This window comes from Natrix helvetica, assembly GCF_964273705.1.
Source record: "Natrix helvetica genome assembly, chromosome: 3".
Classification (NCBI taxonomy): domain Eukaryota; kingdom Metazoa; phylum Chordata; class Lepidosauria; order Squamata; family Natricidae; genus Natrix; species Natrix helvetica.
Window position 1 is genome coordinate 49,788,076 of NC_138549.1, and position 27,472 is coordinate 49,815,547.

General features: G+C 40.7%; 1 protein-coding gene across 5 annotated transcripts in view; it reads right to left on the minus strand.

Annotated features, from left to right (window-relative positions):
• Positions 1 to 27,472, minus strand: part of RPS6KA3 (ribosomal protein S6 kinase A3) — a 142,688-nt gene that overhangs the window by 77,647 nt on the left and 37,569 nt on the right. For 2 of the 5 annotated variants that reach the window (XM_081947341.1, XM_081947340.1), the window contains exons 1-2: positions 18,165 to 18,523; positions 9,656 to 9,712 (exon numbers count right to left, since the gene is read on the minus strand). In XM_081947341.1, coding sequence (XP_081803467.1) covers positions 9,656 to 9,712; positions 18,165 to 18,242 — 135 coding nt within the window. In that variant the 5' untranslated portion in view covers positions 18,243 to 18,523. Of the gene's footprint in view, positions 1 to 9,655; positions 9,713 to 17,865; positions 17,887 to 18,164; positions 18,524 to 27,472 lie in introns of those variants that run through there. The other 3 variants (XM_081947343.1, XM_081947342.1, XM_081947344.1) reach the window with 3 other exon arrangements.

The following is a 27,472-nucleotide window of genomic DNA, read 5'->3' on the forward strand; positions in this document are numbered from 1 at the left end:
AACTTTACAGCAGCTTTATAAGGAATATGATTTTTCCTGTGCTACACATTGGGGAAGATAGGATGGAATAAATGGTTTGCCTTAAATTATCTAAAGTATTCACATCCAGGGTGAAATTCCAATCAGAATTTTCCTGATTTATAGCTTATTCTTAGTCATTATAACTTAGTCATTTGTAGATCATCCTTAGTCATTGTGACATACCAACTGAATAATTTTATATTCCTAGTTTTAAACAGCTGACATTTATCTTTCATGAATGTTACAATCATCAAGTATTTAACATTATTACATGATGATCAAGCTACAGCAGTGAAATTAGCCTTTTATTATTTTTATTTGTACATATATAAAATTACTGTACATTTTTTTCCAAACAGCATTGGAGATAGACATTGTTATATAATCTTTTGCATTCAATTCTCTGCAGGAATCCAAATTAATAGCCTCTCCAACATTTGTTTTCACTAATAAAGGGGTTGTAATTGATTCTAAGCTTTAAATAGAATCTACATTCCTATAACTTAATTATTTTGTGTTCTCCACTCTGGGATGCTAAGCAGGTAAGGAAGAAAAATTAATTTATGCTCATTGACCACATGACATACATTATCCTATAAATATTATATAAAAATAAAAACTTAAAATTCATTCTAGTACATCTTTCATAAACAGCAATACACAATGCAATTAACACAAACCTGTACCATACAGTAGTAGCAGTTGCACAAAATTTTACAACAAACCCAGATATCATCACTAGGTTGTCCGTTAAAGGAAGAATCACAAAGCCTTTGTCCTTACCACATAATGAACTTAAAAAGACAATTAAGAATATGATCAATTGATTAGACTTATAGGTATACCAAGTTTCCTACAAAGTAGTTTGATTGTATTTTCTTTCTAATAATGCTGATGGCAATATGACATACCTACAGCTGTGTGAAAAAGTCCTGCACGCTTTACAGTTTATGACATTTTTTGGATAGGCCATTGATTTTATGATATTTTATGCTAACTGCTATGCAAATATTGTTATACTTAAATAAATACTGGTGGTTTTTAAGTGAAAAGCATAAGCTATTTGCAATTTGGTGCTGTTTGGATGGGGACTGTGAATTTTCTTGCACGCTTACAATGCATGCTAACAATGACTATGAAAACAGAGTAACTGATGCATACCCAGTGGCATACATATTGCAATTACTAAGGCTGATGCTAGTGTTTTGTTAACATTTTTATTGTTTGCGGCCCTGAAAAGGATGTTTAGGTAACCAAACATGGTTACTAATATGAAATTGGCCGCCCCTATTGCTTATCACCAGGCGGCATTGCTTCGGCATAAACTGTATAAGCCTTTGCACGTGATCTTTGGTGACAATGTGGTGCCAGGCTGCAATAATGGATTCAATTAGCTCCTGCTTGGTCTTTGGATGCTTCTTGCTTATTTTGTAACCAATCTTGGCCCACAAGTTCTCAATTGGATTCAAATCCAGGCTCTGAGCTGGCCAATCCAGGAGTGGTACACAATGCTTCTTCATCATCCTGGAAGTAAAAGTCCTTCCCTACAAGTTGTTGAGCTGAAGGAAGCATGAACTTTTCCAGGACATCAACATACTGCTTGGAATTCATGATTCCCTGCATGATTTGTATCTGACCAATACCAGAAGCAGCGATACAGCCCCAGATCATCACATGCAATGGATGCTTCAGATAGATTCAGGCAGTATGGCTTAAATTCTTCAGCTGGAAATCTTCTGACATATTTATTGCACTGATTCCCAGTCAAGTAGAAACTGCTCTCGTCACTGAAGATGACCTTGGCCCACTGTTTGTTGGTCCACTTGGCATACTTCTTGGTCCACGCACGTTGATGAGTGGTGAGCGTCTGTGTGCAACGGTTTACTTCGAGCCCTGCAGCCTTTCAGCCCTCTGGCAAGCAGTCTGTGATGCACTGTGCTTGTGCACACTTTTATATCACATGTTTCACCCCAAATTCTTGTAATCTGAGGTGAGGCGAGGTGAGTTTCCTGTCAGCCATCGAAATGCGTTGCAGAACCTGTCATCAACTGAACCAGTTATTTGATATTTTTCAACCACTCTGCTCACTGTGGTGCGATAGTATTTCACTCTCTTGGCTATTTCTGTACAGGAGTAACCCTCTTCATGAAGCAGAATGATGCATGGTGAAAGCAAAGGCCTTCATCCTTGCCTGCAGCCAGAGCTAAACTAAATTTCTCGATGCTTTTCATGCCTATTTATAGTCAGAGAGTATGACAACATTGATTGGCTCATAGATGTAGCCATTGTACATTTTGATTGTAAAGCTCGCTGCTGATTGGCTACTTTCGATCCTAACATTCTCGAAAATTCAAGTTGTGTTTGTTTTAGCACATAAACCCACTCAAAACCTTAAAGAGGCTTTGGTTATATTAATAAAAATTATGCATCTCAATCCGACTACAGAAATTTTCTAATTTTGCGGGGAGGGCAGGGCTGATGTCGCGACGACACGACATGCAATCTTGGAGCTCCAAGATTGCTGTCGATATTTCTCCTGCTGGATGGTCCTTTTGGACCTAAACCCTCCCATAGAGATGGTGATAGAGAAGGGCAGGTCCTGGTGATCTCAGGGACATCGCAAAGTCCCTGTTTGATCCAGGAGAAGCTCTTTTTTCCGGCACAGAGAAGCAGTCATTAAGCTGCAGAAGGTTGGGACAGCCCCTGAACGGAAGAAAAGCAGGAAAGAGAGTGTGCTGAAATGGTGAGATAAATTTTTACTATTAGAGAACACCCCAAAAGAAATTAAAATTGAAGACAGAAGAGAGCAAGCAGGGAATTAAGCCTGTATTAAACTTAGGGTGTTATCCTTTTTAAACTTTTTTTTTTAAGGATGGAATTTTTACAAATGCCTCTTACTTTTTAAATTGGACTGATTTCCTTTTTCCTTCTTCTATTTTTCCTCTTTTTTCATATTGGTGGATTATGAATTTCCTTCCTTTCTTTTTTCAACGCTCGGCTGGATTGTCTTTTTTAAAGATTTTTTTTCTTAAGTTTGGAACCTAAAGAGAGGGGTAAAGGCAGAGGAAAAAGAAGCAATACTGCCACCTAGAGGCTGGAGGCTTGGAAACATTGTTTTTTTCTTATTCCCTTTGAACATCCGACTTATATCTTATACTTCATTTGTATATTGAAAGGGATAGTGGGAAGAGTATGGATTGTTTATGCAGGTGCTCTTCTGGAGTACTATCAATAGCTGGACTGGAGTGAAGAGAAAGCCTTAACTTGAAAGATTATTGTGAACTTGTTTGAAACTTAACAAAAAAGCCTTGAATGTTTTAGTGGCACTATTTATAACCTGGAAAAATGGTGCAACATGAAGAAAAAAAAGAACTTACATTAGAAATGATTATGCTAAAAATTCAAAAAGTACAAATAAGTACAGAGACTATTCAAGAGAATGGAGAATATAGAACAAAAAAACAGAAGAAACAGAGGCAAGAGTTGAGAATATTTACAAAACGGTGATGAAATTTGAGGATAGAGTTCAAAAAATTGAAGAAAAATATGAACAAAGTGATAAGGAAATTGTTCATATTGACAGCAAATTGAGTGTAATTTGAAATGACAGGAGTGGGGTGTTGAAAGGAGAGATTAACAAACTGGAACTCTATCTGAAACTTCAAAACATGAAAGAAAAGGGAGAAAATCTGACAGAAACAATGAGAGAAATTCTGGCAGAAGCATCGGTGATAACTAAAGGCAAGCTGATGGAAGGAACAGATGGAGGGTTTCGAGTCTTTACAAGATATGCAATGAACAACAAGGTGCCAAGAGAAGTCAAATAAGATTTATTAAGAAAACAATTAGAATACAAATACTACAAATGGCAAGAGATATAGGATTACACTACTGCTGGAAGGACACAGAATGATGAAATGAAATGTTATAATAAAAATTAAGTTAAACTTAGTTAAATTTAGAGTATTATGTATAAAAAAGGTAATAATAGTCATAGTCAAATAAATGATTAATAATGATAATAATGCATATATATACACTAGATTGATATGAATTTTTACACAAATTGTAAGTGAGAACTATGGAGAGGATGCTGAAAAGCTTTGTTATAAAAGATAAATAACTCTATATAGAATAGAATATAAAGATATACTATCGGATGATTTCAGGATGATGTAATGAAATGCCATAATATAAATTTATTTTAAATTTGGAATACTTTACATAAAAAGGATCTAATAACCAGTTATAGTCAAATGAATGTTTAATAATTATAATAATTGTATACATATATATTAGATTGATGATATAAAACTATGTAAATTGCAAGTGGAGACTATTGTGAGGAAGCACAAAAGTTTTATAACCAATCGACACACTGTAACTAATTGGAGAAGGGTTTTTATACGTTGTGTGTGTTTATGTTTGTTTGTTTTATGTTTGTTTAAAAATAAAAACTTTTAAAAAAAGAAATTTTCTAATTTTGCATGGTTTCTATGAGTGAAAAGTTGATTAAACATGTAAATACAGCTTAAAACTAAAAGTGTGCAGGACTTTTTCACACAGCTATAGCTGGTGTGAAACTCTGCTCTGTGTATAGAATGCTAATGTGTTAAGAAACCATAAAGAAGGATTTATTAGCAGAACAATTCAATTTTGGGCTGGAATGTAGCCTTTCCTGCAGACCTAGGTTAATAGTTAGGTGCACATCAGATATCGTGTTTGTCTGAAAATAAGATCCACCCTGAAAATAAGTCCTAGCCTGATTTTTTTGTGGAGAGCGTGGGGGTGGGGTGATGGTATCCAGAAGCAGCCACAGCCCACCGTCCCCTTTGGCGCAGCGCAGAGAAATCAGAGCATGGATGCAGAGGGAGACAGGCGATGTGGGTGTACTGCACAACTGCCTGACTCCCGGAGAATCCGGCAGCAGGTGGAGGCAGAGGCACAGGGGGGAGGAAGGCAATTCCGATGCCCTGCGCGGGTGTCTGCCCTGGTGCGGCTGTGGGCAAGCTGAGAAACAGTGGGACAGAGTGGGCGGAGCGTTGGGATCGCCTCCCTCCCCCCATGTTTCCGCCTAAATCTGCTGCGCACTTTTCATCCAGAGGGAGACAAAGCTTCATCTGCTTGCAGTCTCTATCCTTTCTCCGTCCAGGCGAAAAGTGTTTGGGCGCATATGGGGTGCTTGGGAACAGAGCAATTTGCCCCATAGGCGCCCAAACACTTTTCGCCTAGAGGGAGGTGAAGCTTTGTCTGCTTGCAAATGGGACACTTTGAAATGGAGCAATTAACAGACGAAGATTCCAGTCTCCGTCATTAATGTCTGGGTTAAAAGTGTATCTGTCCTGGGAATCCCTATAAACCGCTGCAGCCACAGGCAAGCAGATGGTGCGAGGGAGCAGGCAGCAAACCATAAAATAAGACATCCCTTGAAAATAGTGAATCTTTAGGTCCAAAAACAAAATATACTTGTGTCTTATTTTCTGGGAAACACCGTACTTCAAGCCTATTTACCATAAGGAGTAAATCAAACTGAATTTACATCTTCCATACTAACTGCCCCCTACAAATTTATCCATATCTAAGAGTAGAAAATTATTGTTGTTATCAATGAAGTGCTGAGCAAAATATCTTTTAACCATGATTTCCAGTCAGTCTTGACTACATCTTTCATATAAGATACTGCACATACATTTTTGAAACAAAAACGAGAGAAATCATAGTTGTTCTTACACTTTAAAAACAGTCACTATTTTAGATTGCTTTAATGCTATCAATTCTATTACAATTAAATGCAAATGAACTGGCACACAAATTTAATAAATTAAGTTTTCATGTTCAGAGAATGGCTGATATAATTTGTTAGCTGACTAGAAATGACTTGCTGATCACTGAGAAAAAGACACTATACTAACCAAAAATTGGGTACAACTCAACGAAGAATTAATAAGTTTATATTGATATATACTGGAGAAGTGGAAGCATAGTGGGTCTTATTAGAAGTACTAGGAAGATCAGAAATATTAAGCTCAGTACAGGTAATCCTCAACTTACAACCATTCATTTAGTGACCATTCAAAGTTACAACAGCACTGAAAAAAGTAACTTATGTCCATTTTTCACACTTATATGACTGTTGCAGCATCTCTATGGTCTTCTTGTTCCTTGGTGAAAAATAATATGAATGTTCATAGATAACACATATCAACAACACAGTTTTCAGTATTGTAATAATTTATTGGAAAATTGTCCCACTGCTTCAAAAGCCCACAATTCTAAATACCAAGAATACTGCCAAGAACGTATGTTAAGTTCACAACAATTGATCCAAAATTACACTACCAATGCTGTTGATTTCAGCCCAAAACATGATAATAGAAGATAACTCCAGGTTATATGAGTGTAGAGTACAGTAGAGTAGGAATAGAATTCTTTATTGGCCAAGTGTGATTGGACACACAAGGAATTTGTCTACGGTGCATAAGCTCTCAGTGTACATACAAAATACATTCATCAAGAATCATCAGATACAACACTTAATGATAGTCATAGGATACTAAATAAGCAATAAAATCATACTAGGAAACCAAATAAAGCAATATAAATCGTAAAGATACAGACAACAAGGTTATAGTCATAAGAAGGAGGAGATAGATAATAGGAAGGATGAGAAGAATAATAGTAATAGTCTTAGTAAATAGTTTGATAGTGTTGTGGGAATTAGTTGTTTAATAGTGATGGCATGGGGGGGAAACTGTCCTTGTGTCTAGTTGTTCTGATGTGCAGTGCCCCATAGCATAGTTTTGAGGGTAGAAGTTCAAACAATTTATGTCCAGGATGTGAGGGTCTGTAGATATTTTCACATCCCTCTTTTTGAATCGTGCAGTATACACGTCCTCAATGGAAGGCAGGTTTGTAGCAATTGTTTTTTTCTGCAGTTATAATAATCCATTGAAGTCTGTGTCTGTCTTGTTTGGTTGCAGAGCCAAAGCAGACAGTTATAGAGGTGCAGATGATAGACTCAATAATTCCTCTGTAGAATTGAATCAGCAGCTCCTTGGGCAGTTTGAGCTTTCTGAGTTGGTACAGAAAGAACATTCTTTGTTGTGCTTTTTTGATTACATTTTTGATGTTAGGTGTCCATTTTAAATCTTGAGATTTGATAGAACCCAGAAATTTGAAGGTCTCTACTGTTGCTACTGTGTTGTCTAGTATTGTAAGAGATGGTAGTATGGTAAGGTTTCTCCTAAAGTCTACCACCATTCTATGGTTTTGAGTGTGTTCAGTTCAAGATTGTTCCAGTTGCACCACAAGGCTAGTTGTTCATCCTCCTGTCTGTATGCAGATTTGTCATTGCCTTGAATGAGATATTGAAATTTCTTAATTGCATCTCCAAGAGCAAGATGACCACAGTCAATCCTTACTAAATATTTCCTGATGCATCCAAAATGTATCAATATTTTTTAGAAGAGAATAGAATAGAACACTGTTGTATTGCCCAAGTGTGATTGGACACGCAAGGAATTTGTCTCAGGTGCATAAGCTCTCATACAATCAACAAGTGATAAATCATGATCATATTCATGAAGTGCAACATCAAAAATCATAAGATATAAACTCAATGATAATATTTTAGTTATATTAATCCCATTATTATTTTGAATATTTTGAAGTTTGATATACTAGAGATTAAATGCTTGTTAATTTTATCTACCACTACTTCTCTGGTTAAAGCAGTATATTAAAATACATTTATATTAAATCTTTTAACAGTAAACCTATACAGAAGTATATTATTTTCTGCTTTATCATATTGACAAGCCTTTCAATCTGTGTCCTACTATTGTCACACTTGCTATAAAAATGTGGAACAATTATAGAAAGTTTTACCATCAGGCATTTGTCTTATTAAGAATGGATTTTTTTTTTTACTAAAATTCTGCGCAAGTGGTACTACTGTATTTTTTCCGTGTATAAGACACATCCCCCCCCAAAAGAAGGTGAAAATCTGGGTGCATCTTATACTCCAAATGTTGCATCAGCCATACCTGGGGGAGGGGGGAGGAAGTTGGTGCGGCAGCAGCAACAGCCAGTTGATTGGCAGTATTCTGGGAGGCTGATTCAACTGCCAATCGGAGAAGTGGGATTCAAACTGTTTGGACGAACCATTTGTTAAGAGAATCGGCTGATTCCACCCAGTCGAGCCGTTAGCTCTGTCACTGCACCATCGCCACCTGACCTGCCGCCTCATCACTGCCCAACCTGGTGCCGGACCTGCCACCCCATCACCACTGGACCTACCGCACCTCCTGGACTGTGTGGACTGTGAGCTCAGAGACACACAGAGAGGTATGGCTTGGCTTTCAGTGCCGGAGAGGGCAGGCAAGGGTTAGGGTTAGTGCCTGTTTGTCTTTGTAAAGGGTTACGGTTGAAAAGAATCACCAATATCCTAAAATTCTCAGGTTGCTATTGTTACTGTAGTTTAGGGTGGGGACCTAATGAGCTAGTGTGTGTGCACGAATGTATGTACATGGTTTCAGGTACGGTGCTTTGCACTGTTATAAAGGACACATTATTGTTCTTTCTTGTAGAAAAATGTCAAAGCAAAAAAGGCAAGCATATAAAATCTCCTTTAAGTTGAAAGTTGTGAAATATGCTGAGGAACATGGAAACAGAGCAGTGGAGAAACATTTTGGACCACTTCCAATTGAAAAAATGATAAGAGAGTGGAGGAAAGAAGTGGATCAGCTACAAAAAGTAAAGGATAAAAGCAAGCACAAATTTCGTGGGCTTCCTGCAAAGTGGCCAGTTAGAGAAGAACATGAAAGACTGGATCACATGTCATCGGAACAGTGGCTTCACAGTTTCCACAAAAATGATGATATATGAAGCCAAAAGCATTGCTGCACAGAAAGGCATTCAGGATTTTATGGGATCACCATCGTGGTGCTTCAGATTTATGAGGAGATATGGCCTTGCCGTGTGCACCAAAACTAGAATTGTGCAAAAAATGCCTTTGCTTTCACCATGCATCATTCTGCTTCATGAAGAGGGTTACTACTGGACGAATGAGGAGGCCCACTATCATTCAAGTTTGTGAATGGGAGAAAACATCATGGCACTCAGTGACGGACGAAACTGTTACACAGTCATTCAAAAAATGAGGCATTAGCAGTGCCTTAAATGGAATTGAAGATGATACCATTTATGAAGGTAGCGAAGAAAGTGATATCAGTGATTGTGAGAAACTGAGCTTCCTAAATTCTGATACCAGCGACAATGATGAGTTCTTGGGGTTTCCAGAAAATTAGAAGAGTGCTTGAACCTTAAAGTCTCTCCTCATTTGTTAATGGCAGTGATGATGGTTCTTAATACAGCTGTTGACTTTACATGGTTGTAAAAATTATACATGGTTGTAAAAATTATTCTGCTGTATTTTATGAAATATATTACTACACAATTTGTTTCAGAATACCCCCCCCCTAAAATTTAGGTGCATCTTATAGTCAGATGCATCTTATATTCTGAAAAACATGGTAAATAGTTGATATAAAAGCCCTTATTTTTAAATCTTAGAAGTCCTCAGTCATGGATTGAAACAACCCAAATAAGGTGTGAATCTTCATATTCTACTTACTGTTTGTGGATTTAGTTCTTCTTCTCCCATAGGCTCATCCATAATTTGTTGACCATTCTACAAAAATCATAATTTAAAGAAGAGTTATTAGAGGAACTTTATTAGAGCAAATGAAGTGCGGATAGTTCTCATTTAGGGACTGCAATTGGTTCTAGTGACTTGGTCGTTAAGGAAAACAGTCGCTAAATGAAATCACATTATGATAAGTGTTTTCAATTTCACTTCAGCTTTCCTTTGCTTTGTCAGAAGGATATGACCCCAAATGGTTGGGTGAGCCTAAACCAGACGTCAAACTCGATTTAATTGAGGGACGCATCAGGTTATGTTTGACCTCAGGGGTGTTGGCCAGCTCAACTTCACTCGTGTCAGGGGTGCCTGTGGTGGCCCAAGCACTCTGCCAGGGTGAAAACAGAGCTTGGGTTCGCTGGCAGAGGATTGCAGGAGGCCGTCACAGCCAAAAACGGAGCTCAGGAGGGGAAGTCCTTTGCTGTTTCCAGGGCGGCCCCATGGGCCAGATTTAAGCACCCCATGGGCCGGCGGGCCTTGAGTTTAACACCTTTGGTCTAAACAATGGGAAAGGTTTCCAGAACTTAATTCATGAGAAAATCAGGTAAAAGGGCAACTCTTATGGCCATTTAACCTCACTCTCTCACCCTTTGGAATGCTTATCCAGTGCTGGGATAATTAGCTAATTAGATAATTAGCAAGAAGATAATTGATGTTTCTATTTATATTCATTGCAGAGGAAGGAATTACAAGAGCAAGCACACAATGGGGTGTACACTTCAGGTGTACACTTCAAAAGGAAGTGTACCAGCAAGCCCTTAAGGAGGGAAACAAAAGCCTTTAATGTTAAATTCATTAATGTCTTGTTAGTATCAGACAGGAGCAGACACATAAAGGGTTCTAATCAATTAATTAAGGTCACTGAGAGGAACTTGTTAACATGGTTACCCTGTTTCCTCAAAAATAAGACCTCCCTGGATAATAAGCCCAATCGGGCTTTTAAGCACATGTGCTAAAATAGGCCCTCCCCTGAAAATAAGCCCTACCTGAAAATATTGCAACACAGCAACAGCCATGAGGTGACCACGCTCGCTGTCTCTTGCACCTCAAAAATAATAAGACCTACCTGAAAATAAGGCCAAGCGCTTATTTCAGGGGATAAGCCCATGTCTTATTTTTAGGGAAACATGGTAGCACTTTTTAGGAACACACTACCATTGTGGAGAAAGAGATAACTTGCTTAGGCAATCTCTCCACTCTGGTGTGTGTGTATGAAAAAATGGGTCAGGCACAGGGCAACATGTACTAATTGACTGTAATAGGAAACACATGATTGAAAGAGATGCCGAGGACAAAAATATGGGCATTGGTCACCAAGTTACTTTTACATTACTGCTGTAAACGAACAGGCGCTGTCCAAAGCAGTCAATAAATAAGGACTATCCATATAAATAATTACATTAATATTTCCAAGGTTTAATCAAAAACAATTTTGCTTTTTTTAGAATTAAAAAATATAAAACATAGTAACAATTGTCTTGTAAAACATAATCATAAAAAATAGTGAAGCTACTTTTAGAGAAGCTAAACAAGTCGTATTTCCTTCCAATGTTTTAAAATATTGGTAGTTCAAGTACTGTAAGATATAAACATCTACAAACACTAAAAAGGACAATAATATATATATTTAAGAATAATAAATGAAAATGGTAGATTAGCATGTAATTTAAATTATAAATAAAACTTATATTAGTATACAATAAGGAAAAACATGTTTATGTATTTACAATGTTTGCTCACTGATACAGGAGAATATTTGTAGCTCAGGGTTGAAATGAGAAGTCTCAGAGAGCACCAAAGACCCCTCAGTGTTTGTTTAGTTGAAAAATTAAACCTGTTCCCCAAACTATAAAGAATGATTAATCAACTAGGCAGCAATTATTTTTAAATATTTTTAAAGTAGCTATAAAACAGTATGGGAAACTTGAAATAATAGATACTGTGTGTGTGTGTGTGTGTGTGTGTGTATGTGTGTGTGTGTATGTATGTATGTATGTATGTATGTATGTATGTATGTATGTATGTATGTATATATCACCTAGGGGGGAAAATGAATACTATATTCACTAGCAACTGTTTTAAAATTATCATAAATTTGGCAAACAAATACCAGTAAAAATGTATATTCCCTTCTACAGTAGTACTTAATTCTTGCATGAAACCTATCTGTTTGGGTTCTGTTGTATTTCCTTAAATATTTCAAGATGACCATATACTAATTATCTGGCATATAAGATATGGGTCTGCCCTACTTTGCAGACTTTTGACCACAGGTTTGAGTTCACCTTAAAATTATCTAAGCATATTTCTAAATCATATACTTCCGCTTCTAAACTATGTGCCTGCAATTGGTTGGCATTTCCATTTTTCCAGTCTAATGTCAAAAGTAGTTCTTTGGGATTTCTGTGCGCTGGGAAAGATGAAGGGAAGAGGAAAAGAGTGATTGGTAGCAAGATGGATGATCTGAATTATAGCCACAAAGGGTGCACTATTGAAAGTTCTAGAGGACCAGGTGGAGAACAGATTGTCCAGGAAAAAATCAATGCAGTCGCTAAAATTTGACATTGACTTGATGGTATGTAATCAATCAGACAGCTGGAATAAAAGCAGTGGTTATCCTCTATGCATCATAACTTATCATCTGAGTTAGAAATGAGTGATCAGATTTAATTTCAAAAGATTTAATCACCAGACACTGTTTATATATATGTGTGTGTGTGTGTGTGTGTGTATACACTATATATATACTACGAAAACAAATATATATATATATATGTATGTATGTATGTATGTATGTATGTATGTATGTATGTATGTCTTTGGTTGTTCGGGTTTTCTCCCGCGTAGAATTGGAAGTATCTTCACGACGTTTCGATGAAGTCTCATTCATCATCTTCAGGCTGGTGCTTCCGACAGTAAAGCAGCTCACCAGCTCAAATCCCTCTGCAACTCAGACTAACACAAGCACAACCAGGCCCCCACCCAAACAGAACACGCCCCCATCCAATCAGAGCACAGCCAAACTCCCATCCAATCAGAACACAGCCAAGCCCCCTACCAATCAGAATACACCTCCACCCAATCAAAATGCAGCCAAGCTCCCACCCAATCAGCACAAACCCCCACTGGCAGTTAAAAGGAGGAACCGGCTGAGATCTCACATTGCTCCTGGAAGCACCAAGCCGGAAGCACCAGCCTGAAGATGATGAATGAGACTTCATCGAAACGTCGTGAAGATACTTCCAATTCTACGCGGGAGAAAACCCGAACAACCAAAGACATACATACAAACACCCGCGAAAACCTCAGAAAACAAATATCGTACCTCTACGGGGAGGAAATCCACCATCTGACCAGGACCTACGAAAAACTCGAAGTCCAAAGAGCTTCCATTTTATGTGACCTCACATTCCTACGCAACTGCCGAGATCAAAATTTAACCCCCACATGCTTCCAATTAAAATTCCACTCCAACTCTACAGCCACCAAACGCATCCTGAAAAGAACAGAAATGGCCCTAATCAGAAATGAACTTCACACAAAAAGATTCCACCTAGACCGAATCAACAAAAATCTCCTTACACTTCACCTCAAACTCAGCAACAAGATCCACCCCACACTTTGGGACAAATCCAAACAACTCGCCACCTGGAGAGCCGAAACACAGACCACCCTCAAGACAGACACACATACCAATAAACTCCGAAGACTAAAAGAACGCCAGAAACAAACCCCTCCCCCCTCACAGCCACACATATGAAACAAACAGTGCATAACATCTCAGATAAGATCCTCACCAAAGCTGAAACCAATGTCCTTGCCAGAGGATTCAACTTTGCAGTCGCTCCCAAACACATCCCCACTGAAACCATTATATGCGGAGTTGAAACCAGCCTGACCAAAATCAACCCCGATGACGCTAACAGAATCAGACTCGAAATCACCAACATCCTCTGCACCAGCAAGCCCCCCAAAAGCAACTTACCCAAAGAGGAACAGACAGCACTACTTAACCTAAAAGAAGACACTAGCATAATAATCCTTCCAGCAGACAAGGGGAACGCCACGGTGGTCATGAACACATCTGACTACCAAACCAAATTAAACAACCTACTCCAAGACTCCACTTACAAACCCCTAAGCACGGATCCCACCACCTACTTAGAAAAAACCACCAGATCCAAAATAAAAGCCTCCCCCATCAGCGAAGAGATTCAGCAAAGAATCATTCCCAGAGAAAAATCATCCAGATGCCCTAAGCTCTATGGTCTCCCCAAGATACACAAAGAAGGAACCCCACTCAGACCCATAGTCAGCTCCATAGGCTCACCTCTACAAAACCTAGCCAAATTTCTCGCCAAACAACTACAGCCCTATGCAGAATCCATCACCTCACACGTAAAAAACTCATTCCAGTTCATAGAGATCATAAAGAAACAAAACTTACAGCCCAGCGACCTACTCGTGAGCTTCGATGTTGTATCCCTCTTCATCCAAGTACCAATCAAAGAAGCCTTGACAGCTATCCAAAACAAATACAACCCCCCCAAACATATCCTAGATCTGACCAACCACTGCCTATCCAACACATACTTCATCTATAACGGACAAAAATACAAACAAATAGAAGGAGCACCCATGGGATCACCCCTCTCACCTGTCATTGCTAACCTCTTCATGGAACACTTTGAAACCCAAGCTCTAGAAAAATCCGATCACAAACCCAAACTCTGGCTCAGATACGTAGACGACACCTTCATAATCTGGCCACACGGGAAAGATAAACTGGACAACTTCCTCACACACCTCAACAGCCTACACCCCAAAATACAGTTCACCATGGAAACAGAAGCCAATAACCAACTCCCCTTCCTGGATGTCTTAGTCTATAAGAAATCCAATGGATCCCTAGGACACACCATCTACCAGAAGAAAACACACACAAACCGCTATTTGCACGCACTCTCACACCACCACCCAGCACAGATCAACTCTGTAGCCAAGACACTCATCTCCAGAACAAAACGCTTAGCTGACGAACAACACCTCAAAACCGAACTACACACTCTCACCAACGTACTAACATCCAACGGATTCCAAAGAAACAATATCACTAACCTAATCCAAAAAGAAAACCCCACTAAAATCCAAGACAGTGAACAAGAAAACGGCAAAGCCCTCCTCCCATACATAAAAGGCACCACAGACAGAATCAGCAAGATCCTCCACAAACACAACATCAAGACAGCATTCTACACAAACCGAAAAATATCCACCATCCTAAGAAACCACAAAGACAAAATAGAGTTAGAAAATCAAGGAGTATATGAAATCCCATGCACCACCTGCCCCACCACATACATCGGACAAACCAACAGAAGAATAAAGGCACGCATCGAAGAACACAAAAACTCAGTCAAAAAGGAGGAACCAACTTCTTCCCTGGTCCAACACCTCAAAGCCACAGGACATGATATAGACTTTAAAAAGACCAGAACTATTGCCAAAATTGAACACTTTAACAACAGAATAATCAGAGAAGCTATTGAGATAGAAAAACGACCACACAGCATGAATAAACGAGATGATACCTCCCGCCTACCAGCCATTTGGAAACCCGCCCTCACTGACAAACGAGTCCCTAACACAAAGAATGATACCAGACCCACACTCACGAAAACCACACAGGATGTCACTATCACACATCCACGCAAAAAGCAAGCCCAAACCCACACCGATAATGACCACAAACCAGAAGCCAGACCACAAACCAGAAGCCAGACCACAGCTGCATTATTAGCCACTTTAAACCCCTCAGATCCATACATTAAGCAAACTGATGCCCACCACGGAGATGTGGCACGACCACAAACACGAAGCCAAACAACAGTAAAGCAGCTCACCAGCTCAAATCCCTCTGCAACTCAGACTAACACAAGCACAACCAGGCCCCCACCCAAACAGAACACGCCCCCATCCAATCAGAGCACAGCCAAACTCCCATCCAATCAGAACACAGCCAAGCCCCCTACCAATCAGAATACACCTCCACCCAATCAAAATGCAGCCAAGCTCCCACCCAATCAGCACAAACCCCCACTGGCAGTTAAAAGGAGGAACCGGCTGAGATCTCACATTGCTCCTGGAAGCACCAAGCCGGAAGCACCAAGCCGGAAGCACCAGCCTGAAGATGATGAATGAGACTTCATCGAAACGTCGTGAAGATACTTCCAATTCTACGCGGGAGAAAACCCGAACAACCAAAGACATACATACAAACACCCGCGAAAACCTCAGAAAACATTATATATATATATATATATATATATATATATATATATATATATATATATATATAATGTTGTATTTGTACTGATAAATAAATAAAGGGAGGCTATACCAGGCATAGGCATACCAGGGGTTGTAACACACACACACACACACACACACACACACACACACACACACACACACATACATATATATATATATATATATATACATACATACTATGCTCATAATTTCAACTGAGAAATGTGTAAATGTTGCATTAAAATGTAATTATCAATTTAACATCTAACAATTTTCATCTGATTTTATTACTTTCTAAGTTATATTTTACCCACTAGGTTCTTTCTCATTTTATTTATTTAATTACTGATACATTTAATACTTTTGTGAAAAAAATATCAAATATGGAATTGTACTCTCCAGTGATACACACAGACAAACGTAAAATGGTAATTGTGCTGTCATCTATTTTTTTTAAAAAAATCATTCATAAGGTAAAGCATAAAACAATTTAATATAAAATGGATTATGAGTGGGAAACAAATTAAAACCTAATTATATACATTTAAATAAGGCAGATGCTCACAATAATTACCATTATCCCCCCAAATAAGAAAGTGAACCTTGTAAGCATCTAAAAATCTAAAACTTCTCTTCAGGTTTACTCGTTGATTTATTAAGCCAGACAATCTAAATTTAGCCAAATTATTTTGGATAAACTATTTCAAATTACTAGCAAACTGCTTCTTAAAACATATGAACTGTGAGAAAAATGTGTAAACAGATCATCAGTTACTCTGCCAGTGTCTTCCTTACAGCAGAAACAGGATATGCAATTTCCTTTTTAAAAAAGAATTTTAAAAAATGTAGCCCTGCAAACTTCTTTCTTTCTTCTTAAGACTAGGAGGAAGTTAAGCATCTGGGCAAAATGAGAGGAAGGGAAGAATAATGTGAAGTAACCAGACACCACCAAAGGGAACAAAAGCAGCAGGAGTCCTTCAACTGTGTATTACCAAGGCTGACAATCTGGCAGCCCCACCCCAATATTACCTTCAAGAGGAAAAAACAAGGAAGATATGTTTATACTCTCCCTTGTTCTGCATTAGAAAATTCATATATAACAATCATTGAAAAATTCACAAGAAAAGATAACTTTCTGTAGTGTTAAAGGTTGGTGTAATATTTCTCTCCATAAACTGTAACAACCACAAAGAGCGGCTTTAACACTATCTGTATAAAAAAGACACAATACAAATACCCATTTCAAAAGGCCCCTTTATCACAGAAGACACTGTTGTGAAAAACAGGAACATTTCAAATAATCAGAAAGTATCTTAATAAATGAACATGAGAATGTCTCTGTGTGAAGGGAAATGGAAACAAAAGGCCTACAATCCAAATCATACTTTTGTAATTTGGAAGTGTTAAGTTTTGGGGTCAACCCCACCCCCCACTCCCATATTCTCTTATTTAGAAGGAATAGCATTCTATAACCTACACACAAAAGGTTATTTGGAAAACCCTCCCTTTTTTACTTGTTTGCAAAGGAAATTAGTGAAAAAGGATAATAGGGTAAACACTTTCAAAATCAAAGTAAAGATGTGTATTATAAAGTTTTATTCCAAAAGTCTGCTGTACAGAACTCTAGGGTTATAGGAAGGGGGATTCAACAACTAATTTCCTCAGTGAAATGGAGGAGGTAAAGATAGACAAAGATGGTCACAAAGACTGAAAAATCGATTTGAGGTAAGTGATATGAGACAATCTTGATGTCAAACAGCTTGCTAGATAAATAGCTTCCATTATACTCCACCACCCTGGTTGGGAGTAATAAGATTTGCAGCACAACTTACTTCGAGGGCACAGGATTAAGGCAGCCAGAGTTTAAGGCAAACAGGAAGCGTTTTACTTCCCGGTTTCCGCCCAGCGCCTCTAAAGGAAATAAAACAAGGAAATAGAGCGCGCCTGACCCTCTCCAGCATTCTCAATGAAAGACGGACGAAGAGGTAGCAACGGGGCAGTGACGCTCCTTTGCTGAGGTGACCGAGCTTTTCCTCCTGGTTCTCTCGCCCTTCCTCCTGGTCCTGCAGGCGGGATTCCACGCGGTTGCCCAACCGAGCCCCGCAAATCCGGGAATGCCCCACGCACTTACCTCGACGTTGCTGCCGCTCTCGGCCGTACTCTCCACAGCCATTTTCTGCCAGGGGTCCGCCAACTGTGCCAACGGCATCTTTCTTCTTTAACTTCAAGCTCCCGCCGTTGTCTCTTGCTGCCCCTCAGAACACCAAGACATAGGATCCCTCTTCGTTATTTTCCTCCCCGACAAGGGGAGACGACTACCGGAGATGCGGTTCCTACCCCTCCGGATGAGGCAAGTGTACCCACGCCGGCGTAGGCGCAGACGTTCAACTGGAAGCCTTCGCCGCTCGGTAAACCTAATCTCAACGCCTCTCCCGCGGCTAAGGCTATTACTCACTTCACTTCCGCTCCCAACATGGCCGCGTCCGAGCGTACCTGCCTATCAAACGGAAGTTGTCTGCGTCATTCCCAAGGGCGGGACTGACTCAGCCAATCAGTTTATATCTCAGGTAGTAAAGTAATCGACACTTTTCATGGGGGGGGCGGCGGAATGATGAGGGTAGTTTTGCTGGTGGAGGATTCTGGATACGTGAAGGTTCTGTCATGTACTCTTGAACGAGATACGCTTCAGATACGGCTGCTGTCCTCTGCTGCCTTTACTAAAGGCGCGTCATCGCTTATCCATCTCAAAATGCAGTATTCTGCGCATGAGTTCACATTCTTCTCCGTGGTCGCTTCCCCTCAGCGTCGGTAACCTGATCGGGAATAATTGCCACCTCCCTTAAAGGATGATGGCACAAAACGTGGTTGGGGATTCTTCAGAGTATAATTAGTCTCCTCTTCTTGCATTTTCTTAACAACCTTCATGTCAATGAAGACATTTTTAAAATGTCCCATTACTCATTTTTTAACTTGGCTGGAAGACGGGCACTCCTCGACTCTGCTTGCACAAATTGCAGTGCCCGTAAGGATTCGACCTACCCTTTACTGTGTTGTGACCCCCATGGACAATGTTCCTCCAGGCCTTCCTGTCCTCTACCATCCTCTGGAGTCTATTTAAACTCACGCTTACTGCTTCAGTGACTCCATCCAGCCACCTCATTCTGTATCGTCCCCTTCTTCTTTTGCCCTCAATCTTTTCCAGCATTAGGCTCTTCTCCAGTGAGTCTTTCCTTCTCATTAGGTGGCCAAAGTACTTGAGTTTTCTCTTCAGGATCTGGCCTTCTAAAGAGCAGTCTGGGTTGATCTCTTCTAGGACTGACCGGTTTGATTGCCTTGCAATCCAAGGGACTCGCAGGAGTCTTCTCCAGCACTTCTCATAGTTCAAAGGCCTCAATTCTTTGATGCTCAGCCTTTCTTATGGTCCAACCTTCATAGCCATACATTGCAACTGGAAAAACCATAGCCTTGATTACACACACTTTTGTTGGCAGGGTGATGTCTCTGCTTTTTAGTATGCTGTCTAGATTTGCCATAGCTTTCCTTCCCAGGAGCAAGCATCTTAATTTCTTGGCTGCAGTTCCCATCTGCAGTGATCTTGGAGCCCAGGAAAATAAAATCTGTCACTACCTCCATTTCTTCCCCATCTATTTGCCAGGAATTGAGAGGGCTGGATGCCATTTTCTTAGTTTACTTAATATTCAGTTTCAAGCCAACTTTTGCACTCTACTTCTTCACCCGCATCAAGAAGCTCTTTAGTTCCTCTTCACTTTCTGCCATTAGAGTGGTATCATCTGCATATCTGAGGTTGATATTTCTCATGGCAATCTTAATTCCAACTTTTGATTCATCTAGCCCTGCCTTTTTCATGATGTACTCTGCATATGTTAAATAGGCAGGATGACAGTATACAGCCTTGCCGGACTCTTTTCCCAATTTTGAACCAATCAGTGGTTCCGTGCTCAGTTCTCACTGTTGCTTCTTGACTCGCATATAGGTTTCTCAAGAGACAAATAAGATGGTCTGGTAGTCCCATCTTTTTAAGAACTTTCCATAATTCGTTGTGATCCACACAATCAAAGGCCTTAACATAGTCAATGAAGCAGAAGTAGATGTTTTTCTGGAACTTGCATTTCTTTTTCTTTGGGATGTTTTTAGTTGCTATCTGTTGTACTATGTTGCAAACCTCTGTCCATAGTTCTTCAGGCAATCCTTCAGATCTAATTCCTTAAATATATTTGTCACCTCTACTGTATATTCACCAGGAATATGATTTAGTTTATACCTGAGTGGCCTCGTGCTTTCCCCTACTTTCTTCAATTGAAGACTAAATTTTGCAACGAGAAGCTCATGATCTGAGCCACAGTCAGCTCCTGGTCTTGTTTTTACCGACTGTATAGAGCAGTGGTTCCCAAACTTTTTCAGTCCACCACCCCCTTGGTGCTAAAAACTGATCCTCAGTGCCCCCCAACCAATGGTGGAATTCAATTTTTTTTACGACCGGTTCTGTGGGCGTGGCTTGATGGGCGTGGCTGGGGGAGTCATGTGACTGGGTGGTTTGCATGAAGGAATAAAGATAGTAACAGTAAAATTCAAAACTGTAACAATTAATTGCACATTTATTCAAAATCCAATTTAAAAACCTTTGTAGTTAGTTAATTCAACAAAATTGTTGAACATGATCCAGTGATACCAGGTTTTCAAAGTCTGATAGTCATTTATCAAGAACCTTAGTAACTAATAACTTAGTAAACTTAGCAAAATTTAGTAACTACTTCACTGTTCAGTAAATTCTTAATGTGATGGATGGGCTTGATGAAGTGATACCAGTTTCCCAATGTCTGGTTTTAAGTCACTTAGCAGGAGTCTTAAATCACCACATTCAGTCATCTGGAGTCATTTTCTTTGCTTGGAGACCACACTGAAGCCATGTTCCACCAAATATGATGTTGGAAATGCAACAAGGAGCTTCTTAACCACTGTCCATAGTGCAGGGTAGCGATCAGAAATTTCTTTCTGTAACTAAAACTCTTGGTACAATTTCTTGAACTTTGGCTTCAGCTCAATGTCACCAACATTTGCTTGAATTATTTGATGAGATTATTGCATGGTACCTAGGGATTCCCAATATGGAAAGTGAGAATGAGAACATTTTAACAGATCTATATGTTCTTGGGTTATAATTTTCACTAAAGAACCATGGGGATGGAAAGGGAAATATAGACAATGGAGTCCAATCCCCCTCCTCAACAGTTTGGAAGAATAACTCTAGCAAAATGTAGCCTTTTACCTCTTTGGGGAATCATTTATTATTATTATTATTATTATTATTATTATTATTATTATTATTATTATTTTTCCCAATACAACTCATGCAAAGGGTCATCCACAACTACATTACATTTTCCACACTTATATTTGTGATTCCTTATGACTTAAAACTAAACATTTTTAGTACAAATCAACGCATTGACATATATATTACTAATGCAGTTTCCTATCTCTTCCATTGACATAATTAACACCTTATGTATTGAATACAAGTATATCAAGTATAGGTTAAACATGAATTGAATAACATCTAATTCAAATGTATAAGCTGTGAATTTATATAATCACAGGCAAACATTGCACTTATGCCTAAATCCTCTACCCACGCACATTATAAGACAGATAAAACTATCTTAGCTGGCTGTTGTAAATATTACTCTGCTAATTCAACAAGAAATGCTACTGCGTGAATTCTTAATGCAGAACACAACTAAAAGTGATTTTAGCAATTTTCTTTCAATGTTAATTCAAAATGTATATCCAAATGTTCCTCTTATTTTTTCCCCAAGTACTAGGGAGGATTATATTCAAAACCAAACACTTTCACTGTGTGTGTGTGTGTGTTTGCTTGCTTCTGGTCTCCAGAGTCAGAAGGGCCGGTTGGGACCCCCAGAGGTCATCTAGTCCCACCCCAGACAGCGCCTCCCCGCCCCACATTCCCCAGCCCCACCTCCTCTGGGAAGGCTCCGGTGGGGGGGGGAATGCAGAGCCCCTGCAGAGAGCCCCTGCTGCTCTCCCTCACCCTTCACTCTTACTCCCTCCCTCTCTTTGCAGGCCGAGCGGCCGCAGCGTTACTGGGACAGTGATCGTGGATGTGCTGTCGCCCCGGGAAGGGGAGGTCTGGCCACCAGCAAAGGGTTTCCGCCAAGGCACCCTATGCAGGCAAAATAGCGAGCGAGCGAAGAAGGATCAGGCAGGGCACCGAGGCCCCTTCGCCTCCCACTTTGTCTTGATTTATTTATTTATTTATTTATTTATTTATTTATATTTAATGCTTCTAGACCGCCCCCTCTCCCGAAAGGGACTCGGGGCGGTGTACAGTCCATGCAAAATATATCAAAATACAATAAAAAGTTGAATATGTACAGTTGGCATGGAGGAGGTTAAAAATGTAATTAAAAGAACTGTACAAAGCTAGTATAAATATAAGTTTTTAAACCCCTAAAACAGACACAATAAATTAAAAACAATACCCCTAAAATAACCAGTTAATAGTATATTTGCCAGGAGGGACAGTTGTAATTATGCCAGGCCTGCTAATCGGAACAGGTGAGTCTTCAATTTTTGCCGGAAGGAGCGGAGGTCAGTAGTGGTTCTAATGTTGGGGGGGAGGTCATTCCAGAGGGTTGGGCCCATCACAGAGAAGGCCCTACTCCTTGGTGTCGCCCGTTGGCATTGCCTAGTGGACGGCACCAGGAGAAGTCCCTCTCTGTGTGAGCGAATTGGCCGCAGGGATGTATGTGGGAGGATGCGATCCCGCAAGTAACTAGGTCCCGTGCCATGGAGCGCTTTAAAGATGGTAATCAGCACCTTGAAACGCACCCGAAAAACTACAGGTAGCCAGTGCAGCTCGCGCAGGAGAGGTGTTACGTGGGAGTACCTCGTACTCCCCATCACAGCCCGCGCGGCTGCGTTCTGAACTAACTGCAGTCTCCGGGCGCGTCCCAAGGGCAGCCCCATGTAGAGAGCGTTGCAGTAATCCAGGTGGGACGTCACCAGCGCATGAGTGACCGTGCGTAGGGCATCCCGGTCCAGTAGGGGGCGCAATTGGCGCACCAGGCGAACCTGGTGGAACGCCCCCCTTGCCACGGCTGCCACATGGTCATCCATTGACAGCCGGGCATCAAGGAGGACGCCCAAATTGCGCGCCCGTTCCACAGGGGGCAATTGTTCGCCCCCTATGGCCAGCGATGGAATCAGCTGGCTGAACCGAGGTGCTGGTAGCCACAGCCACTCAGTCTTGGAGGGGTTGAGTTTAAGTCTGTTGTCCCCCATCCAGACCCCAACGGCTTCCAAACACCGGGACATCACTTCGACAGCCTCGTTGGGGTGGTTTGGGGTTGAAATATACAGCTGAGTATCATCAGCGTAGAGGTGATACTCAACCCCAAAACCACGGATGATCTCACCCAGCGGCTTCACATATGTGTTGAACAGGAGAGGCGAGAGGACCGACCCCTGTGGCACTCCACAAGTGAGTGGCCTCGGGGTCGACCTCTGTCCCCCTGTCAGCACACATTGCTTCCGGTTGGAGAGGTAGGAGCCGAACCACCGCAGAACGGTACCTCCGACTCCCATCCCCTCCAACCGGCGCAATAGGATACCATGGTCGATGGTATCAAAAGCCGCCAAGAGGTGTAATAGGACCAGGATAGAGGAACAACCTCTATCTCTGGCCCTCCAGAGATCATCGACCAACGCGACCAAGGCTGTCTCTGTGCTGTGCCCGGGTCAGAAGCCGGACTGGCGTGAGTCTAGATAATCGGATTCGTCAAGGTGTCGTGGAAACTGCTGCGCCACCACATTCTCGACAACCTTCGCTAGAAAGGGAAGGTTGGAGACTGGACGATAATTAGCTAGCTCCGTTGGGTCAAGTGAAGGCCTCTTAAGCAAGGGCCTCACCACCGCCTCCTTCAAGGCGGTTGGTAAGGATCCCTCACCCAATGAGGCATTCACCAGGCCCAGAAGCCAGCCTCGGGTCACCTCCCAAGATGCCAGTACCAACCAGGAGGGACACGGGTCCATTAAACATGTGGTGGGTCGCAGCCGTCCACGCAACCTATCCAAATGATGAGGTCACTGCAACTTCCGGGCGCGGACGGACGGAGGTAGCCATAGCGGCCCGGGCGGGCGAGTGGGCGAGCAATGGAGGATCAGGCAGCTCTCTCGCTCGCCCGCCCCCTGGGCTTCCCCACCACTCTGGCTACCTCCGTCCGTCCGCGCCCGCAGCTGCAGCGACCTCTTCAAGACAAAGTGGGAGCGAAGGGAGGCGAAATGGCCTCCCTTTGATCACTCGCTGCCCCTGCCTGTCCGCACTATGCTAGCCCTGCTCTCACTGATTGGCTGGCTCACCAATCGTCCCGCCCACCTCTAAGAGCCCTATCTATAGAAAGCCAAGCAGAAAAAAGTTACCTGGGTTTAGATAGGGCTCTTAGAGGCGGGCGGGGCGATTGGTGAGCCAGCCAATCAGTCAGTGGGCAGGGCTAGCATAGTGCAGGTGGGCGGGGGAAGCGAGCGATCGAGCAGCTTCTGGATGGGCGGGGGTGAGTGAGCAAACTTGTTCTGAATAGTTCGCTAGAGGAGGCCACCTCCAGCACTCCTTTGCCGCCCCCCTGGCTTCTTACCGCCCCCCTGCCACCCCCCTGGCCTTTTACCACCCCCCTAAGCCATCTCACCGCCCCCCAGGGGGCGGTAGCGCCCACTTTGGGAACCACTGGTATAGAGCTTCTCAATCTTTGGCTGCAGATCACATAGTCAATCTGATTTCTGGGTTGACCGTCTGGTGATGTCCATGTGTAGAGTCATTTTTTGGGGTTATTGGAAAAGAGTGTTTGTTCTGATCATCGTATTCTCTTGACAAAATTCTATCAGCCTGTTCCCTGTTTCATTTTGTACTCCAAGACTAAACTTGCCTGTTATTCTTATCTTTTGGTGTCCTACTTTAGCATTCCAAGCCCCCCCCCCCCCCCCCCATGATGATGACATCTTTTTTTGGTATTAATTTCATAAAGTACTGTAGGGCTTCATAGAACCGGTCAATTTCATCCTCTTCAGCACCCGTAGTTGGGGCATAGACTTGGATTGCTGTTAATGTTTAATGGTTTACCTTGGATTTGAATTGAGAAGATTCTGTTATTTTGGGGATTGTATCCCAATATTGCTTTTCCTACTTTATTTTCTATGAAGGTTACTCCATTTTTTCTGAGGGATTCTTGCCTGCAATAATATACCTGATGGTCACCTGAATTAAATTCACCATTCCCTTTACTGTAATGACTATTTTTTCCCTTTTTCTTTTATTTAAATTTTGTTGGAGATGATAAAATAATATGTTTATCTGTGATGCTGTAGATTGGTTATTGGTTCATAATTAAGAATTCAGTATGTTCCCTAAGAAATATATAACACTAGAGCCTACAGCTAAGGATGGGATTCTGAGAAATATTTCATTTTTGAAAAGGTAATCATTTATTTCCAAGGAAATTATCTCAGAATTTGACTGAAAGAATAATGCTGAAGACAGAGTTTAAAGGAATTAAAGATTGCAGCTGTATAATAACATATATATTTATTATATTATATCCTACTTTTTTCCAGGAGCAAGTGTGTCCCCATATTATCCTCACAAAACCTCTGCATTGTAAATTGGATTCAAAGACAGCAACTGATTTTCAAATCTGTTGTGCAAATTTAAATCTTAATCTCCCCAATCCTTATTAACATTCTAATCACTGCTTATATTTCCAATGACAAGTCCTACCAAAAACTAATCATTACATTGTGTTTTTTTTCAGAACAGAAGCTACAACTGTACTATACTTTGAAACATGCTTACTAGAATCTATATATTTTGAACAAATAATGCAATATTCTACAGCAGTGTTTCTCAAACTTTTTTTAACCATCGCCCCCTTAAGACACAATTTGATTTGCCACCGCCCCCTAAAGATTATTTAATTGTATAATATACAAAATGTATTAAATTGCAAAATGTATTACATGTAAATAAATTTTTCACCGGTAGATCTATGAACATGATGTCATAGAAATATTAGGAAATTCCATTGATAACTCTATGGCTTTTTCTTCATTCTCATCGATGAATCATAGAAAGGTGACTTTGCAAGCGCCTCCAGCTGCATGCAAATTTGCGAACGGCTTTGCAAGCGGATTGGAGGTTTATGTTACATTGCCAAAAGCAAGTGGTTGCATTTTTTACGTTTGCGTGTGGCTATGCAAGCAGTTGCAAGAAAAGACGTTTTATGTTACAGGAATGTTTGCAAGTGCTTGCTATATCCTAGTTTGCAAGCAGCTTAGCTTTTATGTTACGAGCCCCAGAAACAATAGGCCAGCTTTATGACTGAACTCTATTAATTTATAACAAGATATTGAAGCACGGATGTTGTAATCTTGTACATCGACTTATACGAAATATTTATTTAAATTCTATATCAATAACAATAGTTCTAACGGTTAGAACGACCATAGAGGTGGTCAAACACTCACCTTATCTTAGGATGGCTGATAGTACAATTAATTTGAAAATCTGTCGATTAACAACATCATCATCCCGGTGGAAAAAGCCATAGAGTTATCAATAGAATTTTACAATATTTCTATGGAAATCTATTCATAACTCTATGACTTTTTTCCACCGGGTATATGACTCAAATTTCTGAAAAATCCCAGTAAAAAAATATTCATAGAAATATCAATAGAATACCACAGAAATTTGATGAAATTCTATTCATAACTCTATGGTAGTAATTACTGGGCATCTCCGACGTCTGACACACAAATGACGATCTGTAACGTGATTGGCTGTTCAGACAGAAGGGAAGGACGTATCTGAAACTGGCATTTTCGCTCGTCAGATGTGCCAAGGACGCCTAAACTCTAAGGAAGAAGACCCAGCAACCCCAACAGCACAGCCATAGAAATTTAAATAGAATACCGTAGAAATTTGATCACCTTTCTATGAGATTCTATTGAAATTTCTATTCCTTGTGCTACTGGGGAAGCCTCCATTCCTGGCGCAGTGAAAGGAGGCTGACTCACACTGCGCGCGGCAAACACTAGACCCCCAGTAGCACAGCCATAGAAATTTGAATAGGATATCATAGAAATTTGATCAGCATTCTATGGGATTTTATTGAATTTTCTATTCCTTGCGCTACTGGGGACGCAATGTTAGACCCAAGACTGACTAAGGAAGTGCACATTCACTCATATGAAAGCCATGTTTCCAACAGCAACGATCGGTGTTGCAGGTTTGCCCACGTGCCGCGCGCAATGACTGCTGTGTGAGTCCGGCAGAACAAGTAATAAATAGAATTTGTTCAACACCCCCTTCTGTATGTTCAACGCCCCCATGTAAGGCGGAACTTCCTA